General features: G+C 40.4%; 2 protein-coding genes across 4 annotated transcripts in view; one reads left to right on the top strand and one right to left on the bottom strand.

Annotated features, from left to right (window-relative positions):
* The window catches only part of acap3b (ArfGAP with coiled-coil, ankyrin repeat and PH domains 3b), a 45,939-nt gene extending 36,569 nt beyond the window's left edge, over positions 1–9,370 (bottom strand). Inside the window, exon 1 of the mRNA XM_072382519.1 lies at positions 9,077–9,370. Coding sequence (XP_072238620.1) covers positions 9,077–9,123 — 47 coding nt within the window. The 5' untranslated portion in view covers positions 9,124–9,370. The remainder of the gene's footprint in view (positions 1–9,076) is intronic.
* Positions 9,371–10,044: 674 nt separating this feature from the next.
* pusl1 (pseudouridine synthase like 1) lies at positions 10,045–25,648 on the top strand. Of its 3 annotated transcripts, XM_072382517.1 has the most exons (9): positions 10,045–10,486; positions 10,615–10,702; positions 10,786–10,846; positions 12,027–12,214; positions 16,906–17,055; positions 20,026–20,196; positions 23,701–23,755; positions 23,934–24,096; positions 25,219–25,648. In XM_072382517.1, the coding sequence occupies exons 2-9, from the start codon at positions 10,647–10,649 to the stop codon at positions 25,266–25,268; spliced, it is 894 nt and encodes a 297-aa protein (XP_072238618.1). In that variant the 5' UTR covers positions 10,045–10,486; positions 10,615–10,646; the 3' UTR covers positions 25,269–25,648. The 3 variants fall into 3 exon arrangements, with proteins under 3 accessions (XP_072238618.1, XP_072238617.1, XP_072238619.1); XM_072382516.1 differs by having other exon boundaries at positions 10,045–10,702; XM_072382518.1 differs by lacking the exon at positions 16,906–17,055 and having other exon boundaries at positions 10,045–10,702.
* Positions 25,649–25,737: the final 89 nt, after the last annotated feature.

Here is a 25,737-nt window from a genome sequence, read left to right as displayed (position 1 = left end):
CTTTTTTCCTAATTTGCATGCTGTGAGCCAGAGTGAATTGCATGACTATTTAATTTGTCGCCGAAAGAAGGCTGAGTCTGAGCAGCGCATGCAATTCAACAAGACAGATGCCCACTTCTTCTGCCGAGCTTCGCTTTGCTCATCTTTGTTTTTAAGACATTTCTATGAGAAAAATTACATGAATTTCTTTTTTTCTTTAATGCTTAGGAGCACAGATCCATGGACAGTCCACAGTATAACTCATGGTGTATGCAGTGTAATAATGTATGAAATTTGTGGCAGGTTGCCAGCACACTAGATCATTAATCTTTCTCTATTTTCTGAACTCCTTCTGCTGGCCTTCATGGTCCACACCCCTTCTGAATCCATTTATTCTCTCAATCCACCCAGCTTTCCATCTCTGTGTTCCCTCTTTCCCACAGTCATCTTCATCACCCACCCTGCAGGCTTAACTACATCCAGTTGAAACAAAAAGAGACAGACAGACTCAGGTAATATACTGGAACTCATTCTGTGCTGCTGTTGTAGCCGTAACAGTGATTCATATCCACCCCACAGCTGCATCCCCAATATAGGACGCCAGAGGTGGAGCGTGTATGGGGAAGAAAAGGAAGGCCAAAAGGGCGAGATCTGGTTAGCAAACTTGTGTGTGACAAATATGTGTAACTGATGCAGTGAAAGTGAGCACTCAGAGTCAAAGACATGACGGATGTTGATACAAAAGACCTTTCACGCTTTCTCTTTCCTTCAGTCTTTTCTCTCACACTAGGTTTAACCAGTCAAGTTGTGTTTTGAAGGCGAACAGGGCTCAGCCCCAACAGATAATTCCCACATTGTAAGTAGATGACAAATATCCACTTGTGGCTTAAACGTCTCCTTTTAGAGGACAGGAACAGAACACAGCTATTAGTCATACCAACGTCAGAGGAAAGTATGTCTTAGACTAGATCTGATCTTGAATTATACACAGATAAACATCATGAGTGCATGTGTGCCTCGTGGCAAACCCTTGTTCAAGTGCACTCAAGTGTTGACGTGAGTCTGCTGAACGGGATGCAAAAAGAGATGCCCCTTACATTTCATAAAATAACTTTAATTTTTTTTCCATTTTCCTTTAAAACCAGAAAAGCTTCAGGATGGGAAATGACTAACTAATCTTGTGCGTAGAGATCCAAAACAAAAAGCCACCATGAAGTTCAAAGTTCTATTTCATCTGACGGAAAACCTCAGTTTTGACTCCGGTGTTATTTTCCACGAGTCAACAAACACTTTAGAGACTTTCAGTCAGAGACACTGTTTACCTATTGACCCCTTCAGCCTACAGCACATGACTTTATATAAGCAATTATGTCATACTTTCACACCATATGCTGAATCCTAGTCTTTAATGCGTGTTAACACCCACATGTTCAACCGCTTTATGCATGTATGCATACATATGTTGCTGTTTTGAGGCTTAATCCATGCATGCCTAAATGTGTGGCAGTCTGCACTCAAGTCTGACCACCACAGATGCATTCCACATATAACACACTGACTGGTCCTGCTGGTTTCTCGCTCGTGTGATTTGACGACTTCCTGGGGAGTGAACTCTCCACAGTTCAGACTTAGCTTATGTTTAAAAGGCTTAACCCCTGTGGACCTTAAACAAAAGTCAGTCTACAAAAGATTCAATTGCCATAAAACACTAAACAACAAGAAATAGTGACCAGTACAATCTAAAGAACAATACTGTTGGTCATGGAAACTGGAACTGCCTCTCCACTTCAAACAAGAGAATATAAAAAGTTTAAACTGGGCAAAGACAAATGTTTCCCACTGAGAAAATACTATTTAATGCCTGGATCAACAATGCAGCCCGGGAGCGAGAGGCGGCCAGCTAACTTAATAGTTTTGAATCGAGTTTCGACAGGCCTTGGCAAGATGAATATGCTGACCTCAGTGCGGATGAATGACTGCACATGATTTACAATGAACTAGGAGACAGCATGAGAGCAAAGCCGTACCTCCCAACTGAAATTATATCTGTTCTGAGCTTCAATGCATGGTGGTAGGACCTGTAACTAACATCTGCACAGAATCACAAACAATCTCGTTGAAATGTTCTGGTTGTTTGAAAAAAAAAAAAGATCTAAATAGTCTGCTGTTTCTGGTTTGAGCTGATTTGACTGGGGAACAATGTTAGCCACAAATACTGCGGCATTGTTTTCTGAGTGTGTGCTGCTGATGGCCATGTCTTTAATTAAGAGGTTTCAATAAATGCTCCATACCATTCAGAGAGTGAAAAAAACATTACAGTTGTGATGAATAAATTATCTTTTGCATTATCTTTCTTCATTAAGTTTTACCATGAAGAATGATTGTTAATCCCAACAGCCAAGGCTCTGACCTGGCTTCTCACTCTCATGTATGAGGTAACATCAAATTGCAGTCATCACGAAAAGTCGCTTCCGCCGTGGGTTGTGCTTCGAGGTGTAGTGGCTTATAGCCATGAACAGTCATTATATTTTATCATCATTATATAATTTATATGTTAAATTAGAAGAACTCTGTTCTTCCATTGTGTTGGAGCCGAAATGTTTTCAAATTTTTTTGTAGGGGTAACATTTAATAAACATAGTGGCACATTGGTATCTCTTTGAATGGGGACATAGAAAAGAGTTCATTTTTCAGATCAAGACTGAGACTGAGTTGTTCTCATTAAATTTATGAAAAAAACAGTTGCTCTGTTTGTTTTTAATCTTCAGAACAATCAGGGCAAACTGCTCAGTCGTTCAAGCATCTCTCTGTGCAGCATGTCATCGGTATCACCATGAGTGCCACGAGGACAGGTCTTAAAATAATCCAAGCTGGGCAGGTTAAAAGGTTAGATTGAGAATCGTATGGATAAAACCACAAACAAGGTTCCAACATATTCCAAAATCCTTTGTGCACTAGTCTGAAGGCTCACACATATTTTGAAAATGGAGTCGGATCACGAAACATTTCAAACCCATTTCTATAATTCTACATCCTGCACATTATAGAGAGGGAAGTGATGCTGAAGTTCTTGGGGTTAGAGGCTGGTTGTTTGTGAGCTTGAATATGTTGTGTAGGCTATCCACTTTATTTAATCAGTGTGTGTGGTTACTGATAATCCTATTTCATATGTGGGTCCCACGCTAAGTCCCCTGGCAACACGTGCAGCAGGAAATCTGCTGCACTCTGGATTCAAAGGTAGGGTCCACGTGCTCGAGTGATGCTCTCTCATGAACATGTCAAACTACTGTGTGCCTGGCAGAGAGGGGAATATGAGGACATGATTAGCATATATGTTAGCCATCAGGCACATGAGTGTGTGGCACAAATGCAAACCAGACAAAATCAGCACATACACTGAACACTCCATACAGTGCATAACCTTATTACTCGCCGCAGACTTGTTTCCTTTAATATTGCTTTGGAATGGGAAGTGGGCCTCTCTGTGAACATGTTGGATGACACAGTGAATATATATACTGTATACTAGTATATACTCAGTCTGATGTGAGACAAATTAAGGGATGCGAGCACAGCTTTGCGAGCACAGCTATGATCTGCGCACATTATGTTTTCCAGTAAACAAACTGTACTGTTGCCACACAAGATGCTGTGTGAGCAAAATGGAGTTTGGAAACTCTAGAGGGGAATGTCAGTGAAAACTTTCAGTAACTTCCTGAAAACGCTACAGATATCTACAAAATACTGAAGCGGCAGGCTCATGCAGGTGTATCGACTTATTGTGCTTATGTCTGAAAAACAACTAAGGCTACGCTCTGGATTTACATGCTCCATTTGATGGTGACTTTTCAAGGTTGTGGAGCACTCTACCAAGGCCTCTACTTTTACACACTCACAAAGGGAACAAATATATTCTGGGAACTCACTGGGGGTGGGATGTATTGTTATATTGTTATAGGACAGCTGAGCTGCATTTTCTTTTTGTGACACTCGCAGGCTAAAAGAGTTTAAAAGTTGCTTCTAAGGAGAAGAAGTTGCAAGGGTTACAAAAAAAACTAATCAACCCTCTCCTGTCTTTCTGATCACCAATCTGCTGCCATCTAATCTCTCAGAGCATTTATACAACAGTGTGAAAGTACTGCTGAAGCTTGAAACAATCTAAGACTACTGGACCATGAGTTAAACAGGAAATGGTGAAGCATCTTTTTTAAAGATAGAAAATAAAGAAATTCAACCAACAAATATTCAAGATCTTGAGTCTTAATTGCTTCAATTGTTATTTATCATTCTAGATGACACTATTCGATAAATACAGTTGTTTCTTTTCTTTTTACACCATACATAATGCATATGCATCACACCATGTTAAAAATTGCCCAGATTAAACAGCACTTTGGTCATGAATGTCTGTTCATTTATCTAATGTACTTCTGCTATTAAACTACATAAACTCATCTTTTCTGTGTCTGGGACTAAATCAGGTATTAATTCGTTGTTTGACCTTTCTATACCTTCACAGGAAATCCCTCGAAAAAAGGGTCAAATGCATGAGATTTTCACCATTTCATGGCGTTCACTTTTAAATACCACTGGATGCTCAGCAACTAAACAACTTGGAGAAAAGACTAAAACTATGTTTGTAACATAACAAAAAGTAGCTTTAGCATTATTGGAGAACCTCCATATGTGGAGGGTAAGGGAATAATGATTGTCGGCCAGAGGGCTGCCCACCCCTGTCTGTGCACAGCTCTTGTAAGTGGTTGAGAATGCGTGTCATGAAATTAGCAACCAAATGGGCGTACAGTTAAAAGCCATTGATCTCCATACTTCCGAGGCGCTGAAATGGGAGACTTTCCTGGCAAGATTACATGCAGTTCATCAGTGTCGCAGCTACTTTGGCAAAAAGTAATCTTATTCAGCATTTTAGTGCAATTTCTCATCTAATGTAAATTAATCTGTTCCGTTCAAGGACATTCCATTTACAGTCTGAGCAATACAACTGTGGCCTACTGGCACACACTGCAAACAGCTGTGCTTGAGACTGTTTGCGCTGAAAGAAACAGATATGAGTCTTTCTCTCTCTCCATCTCTGAGTGAGACATTTGGACAGGTAGATCCCATGCCTGCCAAGGCCACCCATCACTGTTGGCAACAGCCGAGCTGCTAGAAAACACAGCAGGAAACATATTAACACATTTCACAGGCAGCTGACCAATAGGCATTCATTATCTCAAATAGACAAGTGAAGTGATGTGTATAGAATGATGACGCAGGTAGGGAATAAATATCCAGACAGTTAAAAGAAACCAGGGCGCCAGACAGATGTTGAGAGCTTCAAAAAGCACTTTAATCTGTCAATAAATAGAGACATGCTATCAAAGTAATGAAGGAAATCACACATGCAAGAAGCTAAAAAACTTCTTTTTTTTTTACATATTCTCCTAAATCTTTTCCCAAATCCAGGTCACTAATGATTTTCAAGCCATTTCATATTAGGACTTAGACATAAAGGCTACAGATTTTTGTTACTTAGTACAAGTAGTGAGCTTAACACAATTATTTTATGTTGCTTCTGAAACAACTTATATTAACATAAATGATAGCCCCACTAGTTTTTGTTTTATCTGAATATTTCATAAATCAATGCATCATTTTGTAGCAGATTCTAAAACATCTTATTCAACTGGGTTCAGTGGGATGAGCTGGTGTAAACAGTGTGACCTAATTCCAATTTTTTCTTATTCTTCGTTTTATTTTCCAAATCTGACTCTCTCAGTATAGCGAATGGGTCAGGACAGCGTGCTACTGTGGGATCTATTCGGGTGGAATAGAAAACTTTGAGAAGAAAAAGAGACAGAGTCAGGCCGACAGGTGCAGCTTGATCTGCAGTTTGGTCATTTCACAGCTGTACACACTAAAGACTCTACCATCCATAACTCACGTCAGCACCTGTGCAGTCTCATTTTTGTTTATAGTTTACATTTGACACAGAAACCATGATACAAAGAAGACGCTACTGGACATTTGATATTATCTCTGAGCGGGTTTCAACATGGAACTCCAACCACAGATTATTATATTAACAAAGCTTTTATGTAACAAATTCAAATGCACCATTAATTACTTTTTTTTGGTTTTATTTACTTTAGTTGTGCAACAAAGCAGAAAGCACATGTATGTAGACCGTCTCAAATTGCATGTTGAGATAAAAACAAAGAAGAAACTAAATATTTCTCTTTTAGTGAGATGCAGAATTATGTGTCTTTTTAGCAGCACCCACTCTCCTCCTCATTCTTAAATTTTCTGTCCTGTTTTCACACAGCTCTCAGTCAATTAGCTTAAAGCAAGTGCTGCTAGGCAACAGCTCACGCCCACCCATATGCATCATGATTCTTACATCACGAGAATATGGTCAATGAAAAGTCTAAAAATAAGTTGCTCACATAATTACATTTCCCCCTTAGTGCGTTTATCCTTTACAAAAAGAACAACTTGGCAATGTGCTACCACTCGAAGTGCTGATCAAAGTGTCATACTCGATTCAACTGCTTTTAGCTTATAATGATGACCATGACAAGAACTTAACTCACACATGCAGGAATGTGCACTGAACCAAATGAAACCACCAGAACCACCTCTCCTTCCAAAACCTGAAGCGAAGGTGGTAAACATCTGAAAGCGATGTGCCTCAAGGAAATGACATCATACCCATTTAATGCCAACAACTGTGAGGCAAACAGCCCACAGGCATCATCACATGCTTTGTTATTAATGAATGCAGCGGATGGTCGCTGAATAAGAGGCAGGGCAGAAAAGAGTTTATAATACAGAACAACGGAACAAGAGACGGAACAAAACGAATGCACAAGCATACCTAAAATATTCTTTCTTGTTCTCCCAGTCATGCATACACAACTACACCACGGGTACAAGTTAAGGCCTGCAGTGTGAGGGTGTGTGTGTGAGCCCTTTTTGCTCCACATGTGGGAAGACAGACAGGACCGGTTCTCTGCTCTTCCAACTCCTGTTTCTCCAGAATGACACAACGAGGAAGGGGAGGTGGCAGGATCACAGCGAAATCCAGATTAATGGGAAATTCTAAATAACTGCTTTCAAGTGGCAAGCCACGTCACGCAACAGTTACAACAGACTGGATGCAATGTTTGAAAGAAATGCTCATTTAACAATGTTAAATATTTGTTATGATTATGGAGCTTTTGCACCTTGAAACAGCCTCTCAGACTACACCCAGTTTTTTGCTCAAACCATCTTACAGCCGGACAGATACCATTGATGGTCGTCAAGATTACTTAGTCTTCACCGTTTCTGTGGTCATGTTCAACATTATGTAGTTGTCCCATGAATGTTCCCTTTGAAAAATCCTCTTTCTTTTCTAAGTCTCTGCATGTTCGAGCGCTGTTGCCTGATATAAAAGTGTTATCTGGTTGCAATAAGTATTGTCAGGAAAAGGTTGGTGCTTTCAAATGAACACGATTGCCCTGTGCTGTAAACTTTACATGTGGCTTTGCTAAGTCAGACTAAGATGTTGTTACCACAATGAAATAGTCTTGTAGTGGTGAATACAAAAAAACTGAAAGAAAGGGACTCTTATGCTCTGTGCATGCACCAACAAATAAACCAGAATCAGTCTAATCAGTGGTGTGAAATGATAGTTCATCGTCATTGTGGACCTAATAGAAAGCATCGTTTAAGTAAAGGGCGTCATTTTTTCAAAACCACCATTATAATTATGGGATTGCACATACACTTCCTATGATGCAAGGAAAGAGCAACACCGACTTCCTTTGGCAGTGGTGGAATTTTCCAAATAACACTCTTCGTAAGATCATGAGAAAGTGAACCAGCAGAGCAAAAGGGAAGTGTGTGAATGTGTGCTGCTTCTCCTTCTCTTCCTGACCTTCTGTCTCAGCCATCCATCACCACTGAAGTGGGATTTAAGGAGCAGATTGGGTGTCTGTCTGTCTCCCTCCTGCTCTTTCTGCATTTTTCTGTTTCCTTTCTCAATCAAATGACTGTTGGTCTGTAGACATCAACAACAACAACACACAAACAAGTTGACTTGTGTGAGAGATATAAAGAGAGAAAAAACAAGAAGGAAGCATCTATGGCAAACAAAGAGCAAACAGGTACATGGAGAAAGGCAAGATGTCAAGATGCAATATGTTTGCTCTTTTTCAGCAAACCTTACATGACTGTGTATAAACTGGGGATGCCTTGCCTGTATGTCTTTAGAATCCCCTCTGCTTTTTTGCCCACTGGCTCCCACAGGAGCGCAGCCAGACTGGCACGTGGACTGAGTAAAGCTACAACCCTCCCGCAGGGAGGCAAGGGGCAGAACCACTGGATCTGTGCCTGGTAAATGAGCTCAATTCCTACAGTGAACATGTACTCTTATCTCCGCTGCCTCTTTGCCAGCCTGGTCCCCATATCTGCTGCCGCTGCAAGGACATCTCCTCTCCAGTGTGCAGACTGACACACAGTGGGTGACTGTGGGCCCTTCAGCGTGAATAAAATTAAAAGACTGCACCCAAACTGTACACCATGCTGCAACATTCATACAGACTCCCACAATGAGTGCCCCATATCAAGAGTGTTAATCGAGACATATTATCAGAGGTAAAAATCACCTATTTCACTAAACAATCAAACAAAATGGATCCTTCTTGTGAAAGCCATTGAGTGTCCCTCCTCTCATACGTACTGAGGCAATTTACAACCAACATTCAAAAATCACACAGGAGCCACCGATAGCCTTCCAACAAATACATCCCAGTGCATATAAAATCTTAATAGAAAACAAATGATTCATAAAACCTCAAGCAATGAGTGAAAATCTGAGCAAAAATGCAAGAAAAAAGATAGACAGAAATGGACAGACAAACGCCATCCTATGGTTGCACATGTGCGAATCGGACAAATATCACATCCTTTCATTTTCCTGTTGATACCTACACAAATACGGCATGAGCTAAGCGTGCTGTATAGAAAGAGTAGAAAAGGAAAGGCAAATGAACATGTTCAAAAGGTGTGCCATTTTTGCGCACCGCTGTGATGTTCCGGAGAAGAGCAGCCTTACCTGAATCTGGGGGAATCTTTTATACATTCTTCAAAGTCCACCGTCATTTTTTGTGTTTTTCTCGTGTATTCCCACCTCAATCTACCAATGTCATTGCCCGCGGCGGAATGTCGCTTGAACCGTGCGGATGGTGACTGGTATCCCTTGACGCGCAGCAGTCTGTCGCCCCTCTCCCGGTGGCACCGTGACACAAAATGCGAGCTCAGACAGTGCGCGGCTGGCAGAGCACTACTACACTGCTGCCGAGAAGGCGTAGCTGCACCGCGGAGAAGGAAAGAGGAGGGAAGAGGGCCGAGCAAATGCAACTTGTCGTAACAAACCAGCACGGACAAAGGAATCATGGGAGAAGGATGAAATCCGCTCAATAAAGCTGGGGTTTCTTTCATGGCTACTTCTGTCGCCCACAGTATACGAAAACAGCACAGGAAAAGCAGTGTAGCAAACAGGTACATTCATTGTACGAGGTATTAATGAATTCAAAACACATCAACGCGAAACTTCCATTATTTTTATTGATTGAGTACAAATGTTACATTTTTATAATAATTGGAATATGCGTTAACTGCACCCAACATAACTGATGCTGAGGGGAAAGCAGAACACACAGACATCAATCCAAAATAGAAAGGACACCAAAACTAATAATGGGGAAAAATATATGCAGAATACGATTTGGGTTCTCTTGAAATTTAGAAGCAGGGGAACTTTGACCCAAATGTACTTTAACCCAAATCTCACCCAGTATGTAGCCTGCGAACGGTTCAATAAACGAGTACTTCTTAGTAAGAAAAAAATGTGTAATTTGCAACATTTGGCAGTTCCCGTTAAAAGGTATCGTCATCATGAAATGTTGAGTGTCTTTCGTTCACTTGAAGCTGACCTCTCTTATGTACTTATGGTATCTGGCATCAATGATTTGAAGGAAGCTTGGTCGGTCTGACACGCCCTCCTTCATTCGTGATGACGTAAACAACAAGCGACCGATAGGACTACGATGTTGTAATGACTTATTAGCCAAACATCGTGGGGGAAATAACAACGTATCGTCTTAAACCAGTGTTTGGACTGATAGTTTCTTTGTAACCCACATACCAAACACTGATGTCACTGCTTTAAATGCGTGCCTTCCTAGCTTGTGCTGTGCTTTCAGCCTCTGTCTCGCATGGCTAGAGAGGTGACGTGCACGTGCAGTTTCACTAATGTGACAAGCTGGTTATCGTTGTGTTTGATATAAGGCTTTTATGTCAGTTATTTTCTAGACTTTATACTAAAGTGACACACGAGTCCGGGTTCATTGTTCTATGTCCACGGAGAAGCAGTAGCAGTAATTTGTACTTCCGGACTACAAATACGCGTGAGTTACTGTGCTGTCGGACGACTGTCGCAGCTGTTCAGTTCATGACTCCAAAGGTCTGTGAATGTCAACGCATACCCTCTGACTTTAAAGATTAAAGCGTCCCTCAGAGTCTTGCTGTGTGTTGTGTCAAAACTACACCTGTAAGATCTTTTTTTCATTGTGTCTTCTCGCTTTCACTAAGACGAGCAATATGAGCAGGCAGAAACAGACACCATGCACAAGTCTGCACGTTACCTCATCTTTTTTCAGTACATCGGTACAAAGTACAGGTAGGTCACAGGGCAGGATGCGGGATTATGTTTTAATGTGTGCTATTATTGTAATCCGTTACTGTGTCTATTTATCTCTACAGTGGTGTAGTTAAAGTGCCTCCACAACAGCTGTTTAAGAAAGGGGTTCAGGACCACTTGGAGGTAAGCTTTTATTTAATCTCAATTTAACTTTCATTAATGCAACACTTTCCAAACAAGTTCAATCTGAAGTGCTTTACAAGGATGTAAAATAAATAATAATATAAGAAATTATAGAATTATATAAATGTGAAAGAATATGATCATTAAAAATACTTTTCAAATGTCTGTAAAAAAAATTCAAAGGAAAGGGAAAATTATTAACAAAATTATTTGAAAAAACGTTAAAACATTAAAACAGGTTGCACAAAAACAGGTCAACCAGTTAGATGCTTATTTAAAGAGGTACGTTTTAAGATTCTACTCAAAAACAGAAAGAGGGTCAACGTTTCGTACGCAGACATGGAGCATGTTTCTCAGAAAAGATGCCTAAAAAAAAACTAAAAGCTCTGCCTCCCATTCTAGTTTGAAAAATTGGGGCTAGAACGAGAAGGTCAGCGTTTTGGGAACAAGTGCTTTTGTTGGGAAGTAGGTGACAGTAAGTCTAAATTTTACAGGCAGCCAGCCTAAAATGAGTTGTCTCTTGATTTGACTAACAGGTACGTACAGGTCACTCTAATGTACTGCCTACAAATGTGTAACTAAGAGCAACATGAACTCACAAATCACTGCCCTAGACAACTCCAGGTGCCCACTGTGAACACATTTATCTGTGACCCGTGGTAATCTATAAGCATAAGTTATTGTTCACAGTGACAACTGTGACTTATTCTGCTCCTCAGTTTGGATCTTAGAAATCCTGTGTGTGTCCTCTGTATGAGGAAATGATTAACCAAGTGTTCTTAATACATTGATAGAATATCATTACTAATAATTTTTCAAAGGTACAGTCCCAGGGTGTCAAACTATGACCTACATGAAACAATATTCTTGATTAACTTAGCTTAAGGTTAGGGACCTTTGATATGTATTTCTCTGGTCTCTCAGCTCCTATCAGCTCTTTACGGTCAATCTGTATTTCTAATAAAAGCTCAAAGATAATCAAAACTTTACCAGAAAATGAAAACTTACACAAAAGGAAACACAGATGGCATATAAAAAAGAATAATCAAAGACTGTCTTGTCACCTCATGTTGCTGTTTCCAGCTCTATTTGGGGAAGGTTTCCAGTTGTCAGAAGTCTGTTTTTTTTTGTACAGCATATCAACCCAGAACTTTTTATATCCCTCTTTGTCTTCCTGCAGGAAGCGATTCAGAAGCTGAGGCCACTCCATCCAGTATCTCTGTCAGTGTCCAGCAGGACAGACACAGGTGTCCACGCCTTCTCTAACACTGCTCACTTTGATCTCCAGCGCAGGAATGACAAGCCGCCATTTTCTGAAGACATTCTTGCTCGGGCTCTCAATCTTCACCTCGGGACAGAGCAAATCAGGTGAATTAGGCTTCTTCAGATGAGTAAAATCCCTAACCTTTTACAGGAGAGGTTCACAGAGCGTATCCTCACACAGTGGTTAAATGCATGCTTCTGAGCATGCATCCACATCTCTATGCCACCGTCTGGTGGTGTCTGGTGTTTCAGATTACGTTATATCTATGAAGAAGCAATTTACAAGTGAGGAACAAATATGTGGAGTTCAGTAGCGTGCCCAAGGATACTTCAGCATGTACACTGGGGGAAAGTTGGGTGTAGAGCCAGCAGCCTCTCGCTTGAAGGATGGTCTCTCTATCTCCTGAACAGCTGCTGCAAAATTTGATGTGTATGACTGTCTTAGTGCTGCTCTGCCTCTGAACTGTGTTTTGTAAAAACACATTTATCTGTCATATGGGATCAAATTTCTGTGAACATCTTTTCAAGCAGCAAGACAATAAAAGGCATGCGTTCTCCACACAGCTGGGAAAATAATATCGTATGGGGATGTTCCACCTATTCCTGTAAAGCCCAAGGTGGCCCAAAGGGAATGTGGTTCCTGCCTTACTAGAATGTGCCCAGCTGCTGATTTTTGGAAGACATCCTTCTTTTGCCATTTTTTCTAATAGATTCCCTTGAGGCTCATCATCTTCCTCACTTGCACGCTCACATCTTTGCTCTTTACATTGTCACCACCTCAACCGATGCGGTGACTTGAAACTCTCACATCAACTCTGAGCCATGTGAGTGCAGTCGCACTTTGAACTGACACACAACTACCCAAGACTTTACAAAGAGACGCTTCTCACTGGTTCTCATTGAAGAAATTGCATAAAAGGTATTTACTAGTTTCCACTTATCAGTCGGGAAACAATCATACTTTAGAGAAAATGTTAGCACACAAAAACATGCATACAGTACAGACATTTATTGAACTAATTTATAATCCAACATAAACAAGAAAGAGCTCAATATCTGATCCAGCTGTGACAGTATACAGAACTTTGAAATGACACAATTTCATCTGTTGAGCATTTAAAGGGAAAGGACATCTTTTTGTGGCAGATGATGATTTCACATCACAGCAATTTCACCTGCTTTGTCTCCCCATTGTGCTTTACTTCATCTCCTTGTAATCGCTTACACATCTGTAATCTTACACTTCAAAGCCATCATCTTTCGTGACTGGATATACTGCTGGGATGTATGTTTATAGTGATTTAGTCAGCAGCTTTTTTTTCTTCTTTTGGCTGAATAACGGAGGGACACAAAGGATAGACATACAAGATAGAGGTGTATATAGCAGTCAGTAAAGGAAGTCAGATTCAGAGACTGTTGGTTTGACCAAGAGATCATGATGCACTCAATGAGGATGGATCGTGTGAAACATTTGGGTAGCACACAGAGAAGAAAAGAAGAGGGAGGAAAGGGAAGCTCCCAGCATCCTGCTAATCCTTAAACCTGAAAAAAGAAGGTTACAAAGGATTATCCCAGCTGTTTGGTCTGTAGCATCTATTAACACACACATACACACACACACACAGATGCTCTCACTTAGCAAAATGTAAATATACAATTTAAACACAATGATTTCGGTAGACACGTGTAAAAACAGCATCATTTCAATGCTTATGTAACTGCATAATATACCAGCGTCTGCAGTGTTCTTACAAAAACACGCTCCACGTGTCCTCATTAGATAGAAGTGTTGATCCTTGATCTGTCATTTAAAAAATAGCGTTGTTAGATCTGACATGACACACTCTCACCCTCACTAGCTTAAAAAAGAGTATTTGTGAGAGCAACAATCACAATATGGCTCTTGGCTCAAAGCTTTGGTTTGCCGCCTCCAGGGATGGAGAGCAAAGGCAAGATTTAAACATAGACTGCACACTGTAAAAAGTGTCCTTTCTGTTTGATCCCAACGTGTTTTTTTGTGCTGTTTTGAAAATGGGCCTCATTTAGCTCCAAATCAGCATCTCTTTTGCCATAATGGGAAACTGCTGAATAGCAGAATGGTGCCATGCTAAACAATGCCCCAGTTCCCAAATGTGTGAGGCCTTGCTTTGTACACTGCTTATTAAGATTTTATGTGGGTGTGTGGTTTGGGGGCCGGCTGAAAGCTGTCACTTCACATTGGAGCAGCCGCTGAAGTCAGACGCAAGGGTTTCCTCTGCCACGTGTCAAACTCAATCCCCTCCCCCTGGAAACGTAACCTAGTTTCTCTGATTGTGCAGTGGCACACACAGCCATATTTAGATTTACATACACATTTGCACTAAAAACACGTTTGTATGCGATCCCCATTGTTCTCATTCTTCCATCTATTCTGCCATGTTTGCATGTCACCACCATCTCCCTCATTCTCAAGCACACAACAGACAGGCGTGAAAACCCCGACTGCATGGTGTTCACTGAACACTGGAGGGTTCTAATGTGCTTGTTTTGTCAGTCCACAGATTTAAGCATTAAGGAGTCTGTACGTATATGTTCGAACATGTAGAATTTTTTTTTCATAATTGCAGTAGCATCAGGCTGGAGGACAACTGACTCCATGGTTATAGTTCCCATAAAATGGCTGGTATTTGGTTCTACACGTTTACTGTTTCCGGTATAAACGGCGCCTCCTTCTCAGAGAAAGCCCAGTCCACGTTGATCAGTCAGCTGCACTGATCTGATTAGGCATCGTACACCATTTTGCACCAGCTCTGCTCAAATTTCAGAAAACGTTATATGCAAAATGTTGTAATCTCCACCCTTAGAGTGCAGGATAAGTTTTTTCTTTTGCTCTGTACATAACACACACTGCAAGACACAGAACCTTCAAACACCAAGACATAGAACTTTGTTTCACCAAGACTTTAAGTTTCAGCTCAAATTTCCTTTGATCACTTTTACAAAATTACTGCTGATGCTTTGTTTGAAAAGCTAAAATATTCAAAGCACTTTTTGTTCAAAACCTCTGTAAATCGTTGGTATTTTATCACCCAGCCCAATTTACTCGCTTGTTTTTAAGCAATACCAGTTTGCACACATTCGAGTGAGAGAAGTGCCAGTAAATGTGCTAAACCAGTCAAATTGACATAAGGCTACAAATCAGAATTGGCACCTGTCCAGCTCTGCAGTGCTGTCCTAACACTGAATCGATCTACAAACAAAGCTATGGGTTAGCTTAGTTAAATAATGATTAAAGCAGTCGAGTAGAAGCAGCGCTAATAAGCGTAAACAGTCAGAACTGTTGATCATCAGGAACCTGTTATCCATCAACAACTCACATGCAGCTTATTCCTTGTTACAACTCAGGACGTATAAGAATTGACCCAGTTATCTGTTCAGGTAAAAATGTTTATTCAGTCGACTTTGATCAATAAAACCCTTCATGCTGGTCATAAGACATCACACTACAGTTTAACTACATTAGGATTGTGGTTTTTATGGTTTAGTATCAGACAGCACACAAGCAAGAGTCATTAGCCTCTTTAAAACTTTTGCGTGATGTAGTGTTGGAAAGCTGCGATTCTGGGGGTCTAACTGATACAGAACATGTTCCAGTATGGCACAGTAAGACGCAACTCACCTGTAGAGCTCCCTGATAATCCACTGGTTGATATTTCCTCAAACAAAATGGCCTTTCTTTATTTACAAGGTTTCCAATAATCGACGCCAGTACAAGCCCTGTGTGGGCTCACGTGTGAGAAGCGTAAATATTCTTTATTATGAGCACTGTTAAATATTACATTTTTGGTTAATTGTTAGGGGCAGTGCCGAAAATGAAAATGTAACAGTGTGGACAGTGATGCTTTTACACGATTTATGGTCGGCTCATTAAAACTAAACAAACTGACCTGAAAAAAACACAGAACGAAATGTGAGGGGTTCCGAGACTCCTGTTTGATATGTGACCCCGCTCGTCTTTGTCTACCTCCATTTAAGAATGATATGTTCTGATAATGCAACGTTCCATGACTGCAGTCCTCGGACACCACTGCCCTGCAGGTTTTAGATGTTTCCCTGCTTCGGTGCACCCGATTCAAAATGAAATGCACTCTTGATGCTATTTTCATGTCGATATGTGACTATGATGTTTGAACATATGCAACAGGGCAAAACGCAAAGATCACTCTGTCCACGCCTCTCAGGCTCTAAAACACCATTTGCACCTGGATAGTAAATACAGGCCGCAACAAAAAAAAAACAGCAAAACACCGTCTGTCCCCAAGAGTTTCATGAATCTAAGCAATTCATTAGAGCTACGACATCTGTCTCTGCTTCTGTCCCTCTTCTCTATGTGCTCAGACATGCAGTTAGTGTCCAGTGTTATTCTGCTGGAGCGACATCAAAGAGCCTCAGCCTGTGAGCCTGGTGTGTTGCTAACTATGTTGTTATAAGCGCTTGGCTTTTCAGGGCTCTTGGCAGCCCATTAGGACTCGGACAGGGAGTGGGTCTTTGTGTCAAAAGCTGCAATGTTGGCATTTTGGACAGTTACTTACATAGATTTTCTTGCTGGTTGTACAAATGAGAGTTTTAAAAGCAGAGTTTTGGGTGCCGCCTCTATCAGAGGTTGAACTGACGAAATATTTGTTGTCTAGATTTATATCCATATATTGAACTCAATTAGATTTTTAGCTTTTAAAAAGACTGTAACACAAATGTATTTAAATATATCTTATGCAACACTAGGCGCGGTTTCAGGCATAGTTTTGCTCTTTTTGCAGAATCACCCATGCTCTTCGTGTTCCCGATAACTTCCACGCACGTTTCAATGCCCAGTCTCGGACCTACGTTTACCGACTAGCGCTGGACATCTCCCACCACACTCTGGTTCCTCTCACAGACTGTAAGCTGTGCTGGAACCTCAAGAACACGTGAGTGATCCCAGTTTACACACTGCCTCTTAATTCATTCACTTATGTCCTTTTATTCCTCTTTGTGTAGTGTATGAGAAATCAGGCTCAAATTAAAGCTCAGTCATGAATAGTCCATGTGTGCCATGTCGAACTGCAAATTGGGGACTGTGAAAGTGTTTTCTTTTTTCTGGCCGACCTCCCAAAAACAAACTAGAAGGAGTTGGGGAGAAGATCAGACAAGGAGAGTGTATAAAGATGAAATGTTGAGGCATTTGAAGCTTAGGTGATGTTCTTTTAGCTAGTGAGGCTGTAAAGGAGGGAGCATTTCAGAGAGTGTATGTTTGAGCGTTTGTGTGCTCTTCTCGCTTTACTTTTTTTTGGGGGGGGGAAGTAGGGCAAGATAAGCTGCGGGCTTATATACATGTAGAACAACACCCACGCATTTTAGCCAGGTTTCTTCTTTTCATCCCTATCCATTCCCCTACTGTTAATTTTTTCCTCTTTTTTCGCTCCCCCTTTTCTAATTTCTCACTCTGCCGTGTCTACTTCTTTATCCCTCTCTCATGTTCTGCCTTCATCTCGCCTTTCCGCCCCTGAGCGCCTCTGCCTCAGCAGCGTCTTCTCTGTTCTCTTTGATCTGCGGCTCCCTCGTCATCACACCCGCTCCATCTCTTCCACTGCAAGAAGTATCAGTCAGATTTTTTTCCCCTTGTTTTTTTCCAAGGCTGCTTTTGTCGAAATCCACTGATTATACTGCAGCTGAATTTTTTTGATTATTGAAACATTGATTACACAATAAAACCTACCACCATGCATTTCTATATATTTTTTTATTTTTTTAATTTTTTGTTTGTGGTCAGGTTTTCAAAATGAAATATTGAACTTTCTCAAAAACCAAAAATGTTTGCTAAGTTCGAATTCAATTGAATTGGATGATACTTTAATCATCAAAAGGAAACTATATTGTAGCAGGAAAAACATCTTATCAAATACTGACGGTAAAATGTGATCACCTATAGCTAAAAGTTGTTTTTAAGCCTTGTATATTTATCCATGATAAAATAAAGGCCTCCAAAAGCCAAGGATTATACATTTAAATCACTTGTTTTTTGTGACCATAGGTGCTACAATAGTATCAGCCATTCCAGTCCTCATTCAAATATGGCCTGTCGTGTTTTTTGTTCGAACCAAGAACAAAAATCGGCATACAAATCCCGTACATCTGAAGCTTTTATTTAACAGACTTCGACGTCTCTTGTATTCAGTAATGGAGTTTTCAGGAATGAGCATGCTGGAAGACCGGGGCAGTGGAGTTGATTACATGTTTTTCTCTTTGGCAACATCACCTACAACATTTCACTCTTTTCTGCAGCATTTTTCAAGTGGTCTTAGCCTTTTGGGCTACCCTTCTGTCTAACTCTGATCAGGAATCGAGTAAGGAGTACCATCTAAACCGAGCATAAACAGTGCAGATGTTGGTGGAATGAAGTTTCTCCACTTACAAATGTGAAACGAGTCTTTCCCTCTACTCAGTGTGACACGTGTGACAGTATACTACTGAAGCTCAGAGGTCGGTAAGCCTTTCTCTAACTTGTGAGCTGGTACTGACTCAGCTGATTGTAACAACTTAAGCAGGTTTTAGACCAGAAGGAAACCCTTTTTGTTGCCATTTTCACACGAAGATCCAACCATTTCAACCAAAAAGTTTGGCGTTTCCATTGAGAACCAACTACCTGTCGGATTGAAATGGATATCATCACAACATCACTTTCATGAGTGGGTGTTTACTTAACCTGAAAAGAAAAAACAACCCATCTGAGTGGAGTGTTCAACCAGTTCTCTGCTCATCAAAATAAAGCCTTAGTTAAGTCAGCTGACGCGTTCTTTCACTTTGCCTTAGTGCCCTACTTTTCCTTAGGGTCCAGTAACACTCTCTTGCAGATGAGCACACTGACAACCAATGGCACCATGAAGATATAATTATCTTTTTTTTATTCATCCACGTGGAATCTACATGGAGGACCACCAAACATTTGCTCTTTATATAAAGTCCCCACACAACTCCACAAAGTCACAACAAATAGTTGAATACAAGGCTCCCATCACAGAAACATGTGTACCATACTGGTCCCCTGCATACTCCTGGTATAATTACTTAACATGATCAGAACTTCAACTGCGTACATTGCATCCTGCACCAGGCCCGTGACTGTGAAATCTAAAGAAAAATGATTGAAAATGGTTATTAGTTACCATGATGTTGCATTAGTTAAACAATCAAAAGGGAGGGAAAAAAGCTTGGCTGGAAGGAGCAAAGTTTTAAGTGGTGTAACATGATGTGAAATTTCCAACATCTTCACATTCTTTGCTTTGTATATAAGCAATTTGCTAAATGCATGTACCAACTTGTCATTAGGGAAGGAATAGGTTCCGCAAAGTTTAGAGTCAACACTGCAGTTCGCTGTGTGGATATTTTCTGCACTTTATACCCTGACTACTTCTAATCATCAAGATTTTAGATTCATACATTAACAATTTCATTAGTGAGTCACTCAGCACTGTGCTTAATTTCCCTCGCTGTAATTTGCTCGCTGTAGCTCTCTCCATCCCTCTCTCTGTCAGCTCGTATTTAAGCAGTGACGGAAGCACGAAGCTGTAAAGAATATGAGCTGCGGCGCCACTCTCGCTCGTTCCTCTTAAATGAGCCGTTCGTCGACATGCTCCACTCTCTCACGTGGCCTCGTCCCGCAGAATGTTAATATTATATAAGGTAACTTGGAAATGGGAACAGGGAGGCCTGAAAACCCGTCGTACTTAATGTGTACACTTCTGTCTGACCCGGCTGTTCAGGCAAGTCACTTCCAGGTCAGGTGGCAATCTCACGATAAGCCTGTAAATGCTGACTTAAAAAGGCTCTTGTCTGCAGGGGCTCACATCTCTACTGCTTTTAAGATTGAGTGTATGGTTTGTTTCTTTTTTTTCTTTCAGAGAGCTTGATGTGGAAACCATGCGTGAGGCTGCTGCCCTCCTGGCCGGAACTCATGATTTCAGCAGCTTCAGGGCTATGAACTCTGAGATGGCATTCAAAAACCCTGTGAAGACGATGGATGTGATTTCCATACAGCCAGGAAGTTCTTTCGCACAGCCGTACTTTCACAGGTAGACTTAAATCACTAGAGAGCCAGTACAACAAGCACTGAGATAGATTTGCCTGTTGCTTTTTTTTATTTTCTCACTCAGAGGACATGGTGGTTAACAAGAACACTTTGGACTTGAATGGTTTTATTTACTACTGTTAAGTAAAGTATACAAATCAATTTCTATTACATTATCTTGAATACAGAGATCAATAAGCAACTTTTTATCCAATTGATTGCTATATATCTCTACTTAGAACAGATCATAATCGTGTCAGACTGGATTAAAAGGATTAGAAGCTTAACTTACAGTAATGAAATAAACAAAAAGGAAAAAATCAATGCACTTAACAATGGGGAAAATAACAATCAGCTCAACAGCAACTGTCTAGCTTTGTCTGCTGTTTGTTACACAGCAGCTTGGAAAAAAAGCAGAGATTTAAGAAAAAATACCTGGCAGGTCACATCTGTTTATCATGGTCCAACTTTCAACCTTTGCGATCAAGAGATTCTGTAACCGTCCGATGTTCTTTAACTACCAGCGGAGCAAGTTGATGAATTAAGCTCCTGGCAGAAGAGTGATGGCATCTACTCAACTGAGACAGGGCATCTGTGTTGTTGCTCTTTGTCGAATAGAACAAAAAAACCTCTGTTTCTAATTGACTAATTAACTGATGCTCGAGTAATAAGTATGCTTTAGAAGCCATTTTAAACATCACTTCTCTCCATCGTCACACAGACTCTTGTCTCAGCTAAAACACAGCTGTACCTACTAGCAAATCGACATAGTGCAGTCAGTGGTCTGAACTACTGCGGTTCAGGTCACGAACACAAAGCTCGAAGCCTATCAAGATTGATTCTTACATGATTTCATGATTTTTCAGATCTCGCAAGAATCCAACTATCTTGCTTTCAGTTCTTTCCTGCAGTTAGATGTGATGCAGACGAGAGGGAGGGGGAATGAACCGAAAATTATCTTAGATTCATTATGATATCACCTTTAGCTGGGTGTGGAAACTTTCTAAGTTTGGCTAAACTAGGTCATGTTATCAGAATATCAGTATGAATTGTTATCAAAGTAGCTCTAAAGACCCTCACTGCACTACCATCACATTATTATATGTGATTTTATGTGTTTGATGGGACTTTTTACATATGTGTGCTGATTGTAACATTTTTCATTCGGTGTCTGATGTTGCACTGTAAAAGTCTGCATGGCTGCCACACTGGCTGGATCTCTCTTGGAAAAAAAGATTTTAGATCTCATCGGAACTTCCTGGTTAAATAAAGGAAAAATACATTTTACCAGCACATGACAGACAGATACAATCTAACATTACATACCTGCACTATTGCAGACTTGGAAGAAAAAAAGAATTTTGTTCCCAGTTCTGGATCCATGTCAACAAAGTTAATAGTTTCTAAGACGGGTCATATCCTAAAGCTGGAATTTTTAGAAATTAAATCAGTGCTTAACTTATTATGTAATTACAGTCATTACAGACAAGTAGATTAACTGAATTTACCCTAAAAACCGCAATGACCAGCTGGTGAGCAGTGTAGACAAGATGGGAATCATACATTTCTCTCAGAAGTTGATGAAATAGTTTCAGCCAAAAACCACATTAAAAACACTGTAATTAGAAAATAAAGAAAGCACAATATATCATTGAGTCTTTGAGACCTTTTTTTTTTTTAAAATTGCATTTGTACCATTTGTCTAATACTTTTTGTTGTCATCTCTGGTCAGAAGCCATCCAGAAGACATCTATCAACATATTCATGCCTTTTGACAGGCGAACACATCCCACTGTTGGATTATACATAGCAACACTGTTTGTGTTAATTAATATGTGGTGTGTGATTATATTTTAAGCAGGTTTAGGTACTTAAAACAATGAGGATCCAGTATAATCCATAATGGGAATGGAGAGGGATGGGGTCAGGGCCATGTGGCTTTGGGAGATTACATGTCTGTGGGGGTCGTTCTGTATGCCAAATACCACTTTCATGGGCATTAATTATTTGCCCTGAAAATATGGCGCACAATATGGACATGGACAGACTGTTATAGCAGTACCCCGAGTAAATGTCACGCACTCCCTCAACCCCAACACATGTGGTGCACTAACATGCCGTGAGCACCAAGGTTACAGCTGTGGAACGTATTTCAAAGAATATTTGCATTAAAGCCTCCTTTTTCTTGTTTTTGCCGAATTAAAGCCCGTTTCATCCTTTATTCGCCATAGAATCGCCACAAAGGAGACGATACAGACCGACACCGGTGTCAGTTTTGGTGCAAGAGAAAGCTTGTAGCTGAGTTCTGTGTTCATTTTTTCATGAGGGCCGCTATTCTAAGTAACAGTAATAACATGAAAAGAAACTGGTAGATGAATTATTGAAAAGCAGAAGGTTGAACTAAATTTTATGATCCCAAAAGAGGGCGATACAGTGCAAATGCTTTGGCTCTCATTCAGCTTGTAAAAGGTGAGGTGTGTGGGGTTTTTTTTGTTTTGTTTTAGTCCTCTTGAAATAGGTGATCTCATTTTCATACATAAATGACCAGTTCTCCAGTTATTCTTTGTGTGGACCGTGCCGTACCTTCATTGAAAAGGCAGGTTCACGTGTGGCTTATGTATTTCAATAACCTTCTACTGTGCTGACTGGGCAAAATAATCCAGCCTTCGAGAGATAATGAAAGCTGGATATGGAGAAATATTTAGTTGTATGAGTTATATACATGTAGAGTATTGTGGGAGAGAAGTTGCTCAAACTTTAGCCTTTTTGTTTTCTTGGAATTGTCTGACGAGCTGATGCATAGGTTAGTGTGGAATATTTGGTTCAGACATCCACTTTATACTTATCCTATGATTTATCCTACTGATTCTGATGCCCGTTTTCATAGTTGTCTCTTTTTCTCCCTAAAGTTCGAATGAGTTTCAGGAGTGGATAAAGACTGATCTTATATAAATGTTGAAATAAACATTGGGGAAATCAATTGAATGGCAAACTGCTGAAATATTCACATTTCCTATGGGGTTTACATATAATCCTGTGCGATCTAAGCTGCAGTGGCATATTCAGTATGGGACATTCAAGCAAATCTGGTCTGAATTCTGCCAAAAAATGTCACATCAGCCTCTAAATCGGTCTACACAGTCAGAGATGGTAACGAAATGTCTTGACATGAAATAGACAGTGAAGAGATTTTTGTTTATTTTCCATGAAATGCATTTTTATGGCATATTTTGATTTGCTGTTGTTGATTTGCTGTAGGTGTGCTTCTGCTCTGCTCTCCTTTTGTACAATTGCCTTCAAGAGTTTGAATAATCCTGTAACACCTGACAACCGTTGAAGGTGTAGTTTTGGTTGAAGCAGCTCAATTAAACCCTATAGCGCCACATTCAGTCAGTGAGACCAAGTATTTATGATGTTAGTGAATCATATAAACGCTGCGGATGTTCCTAAGACTTTACATACCCCATCTATATAATGTTCTCAACAGAAGTCTTGTTTATTTTTGCAGGGAAATACCATTCTGGGAGTTGACTTTTACAAGCCGATCTTTTCTCTATAAGCAGGTTTGTTCCTCCTCGTGACTTCAAAATGTCTGTTTTAGTTGTGTTGTGGCCCTTTGTAAATAGCGCCATCTGCTGGTGCAGACTAAATCACAAATTCAGAATAAATCGATCATTAGATCGTTTAAATGAGTCATATTCAGTGTGCACAGAACAGAGCAGGTCTGTCTCTATGTTGTAGGTGCGGAGGATGACGGGGGCCCTGGTGGCTGTAGGCCAAGGGGTGCTGTCAGTGTCCCAGCTAAGAGAGGTACTGGAGGCTCGGGACAGTAGGGCCTACCCTCAGGGTCTGGTTGCTCCAGCTCATGGCCTCTTCCTCACAAGAGTGGACTACAGAGAGTCGGGTAAGTGAGGAATAAATAATGATTAAGCGAGTAAGAACCAAGTCTCAACATTTCAATGATCTAATGATGCTGAATAATAATATATAAACACTTTAGATACTTTTAAATATGAGGAGATGTATCAAATGTTGAAAGTTACACATTTTAAAACCTTAAAAAACTTGATAGTGGTGGCTGCAAGATGAAAAAAAGTCAGGGGCAAGTAAAGGCTGGAAAAATAAGTGGTACCAAAAACTGCTGGGCGAACACGTTGCAACTAATTTGTTTGATTAGCAACATGATTAGAGAGGCTGTCTCTCAGTTCTTTCAGAGGTTCGGCATCTACAAATTGTGGAGCAACACTTTAAATATTCCGTCACCTACGGTAGATAATGTTATCAACACATTCAGAGAGTCTGGGGGTATCCTCCTTCCACAAGAGGAGGTTAGGGCTCAGTCATGCATGAAAGAAGTGAACATATATGAACACGAACCGGGTTTTAGATTAGCATGTGCTCCATTCAGAAAATTGCTGTTAAAAGAGGAGGAGCTGCTCTAAAAATGGCTCTTCCTGCTGCTATCAAATTCAGGATGAGCTGCTATTTTTCAAGTTATTTCGTAAAATATCTTACTGAAGTTCTGCAGACTTTTCACATCCAACTGAAATGAAACCTTTGACTATGTTTTATTTGGTGAAGAGATGCACAGAACCATGAGAAGGTCACACGAGTATTTTAGTTCCTGGATCAATGACCAGAGGACAAAGAAGTGTTTCACAGCTTCAGGAACATGATTATTGTGGATGCGCAGCCTCATTTGAAGTTGGAAAAGGTTGGGAATGAGTGCTGTCCATCGTTACAGTCACAAAAGACTGAACAAAACTCGTCTATGTTAAAGATTGGCACTAATTTCCCAAAGATATCAGTATTTTCAAGTGTAATTTTGCTTCATCGTGAGGTCGCATGATTTGTTTTTGGTCAGCACAACCTCTGTTACGTTTAAACACTGAATGTGTAATTAGCTGACAGGCACCTTTTTAACCACTTAGGATATCAGTTTTTCTCGTTGTCACTATTCACATTTCTTTGTCACTCATCATTTATCAGTACATGTCTGAGTGTCTCTCTGTCTCCGTTTCCTCAGACCTACAGCTGTCAAATCAGCCGTCCTCAACTGAGAACTCAGAGGACTGATGCTCCTTGAACAAGTTTGCTCATTTTGATGCGCTTCTGTATACAATAAATATAATAAAGTTAGTCTTAATACATGTGTGATTTGATTTTTTTTTTTTTTTCTTCAAACCAGCAGCACATGACCGCTTTACATTGATTTGGTTGTTGTGCCAGTTTCCAAACTTACACAAATAAGCAGCGGGCTACATGATGAACATCTATGTTCTTTTAATTCCACATATTAAGAATACATAACTGTGTCCATGAACGCAGCTCAGCTACAGAAGGCCACACGCTTTGAACCTATCATTGCCTACAAATGACAGTTTGCTTTAAGCCTGGTAAGTCCATGTGTTTATGAGCTGGGTTCCTGTTGGTTTTTCCAGATTTATTAAGATATACAGCAAATGGGGTTAAAGTGTGTGGTTCTTTAGCCAAAACTGCAGTGTCCATGGCTCTCACACAGTGGCATTACAATATGGATCAACAA

This window comes from Leuresthes tenuis, unplaced genomic scaffold, assembly GCF_036924035.1.
Source record: "Leuresthes tenuis unplaced genomic scaffold, fLeuTen1.0.hap1 SCAF_3, whole genome shotgun sequence".
In the NCBI taxonomy this organism is placed as follows: Eukaryota; Metazoa; Chordata; class Actinopteri; order Atheriniformes; family Atherinopsidae; genus Leuresthes; species Leuresthes tenuis.
Note: the sequence above shows the minus strand (reverse complement) of the source record. Positions and strands in the feature narration are given on the sequence as shown.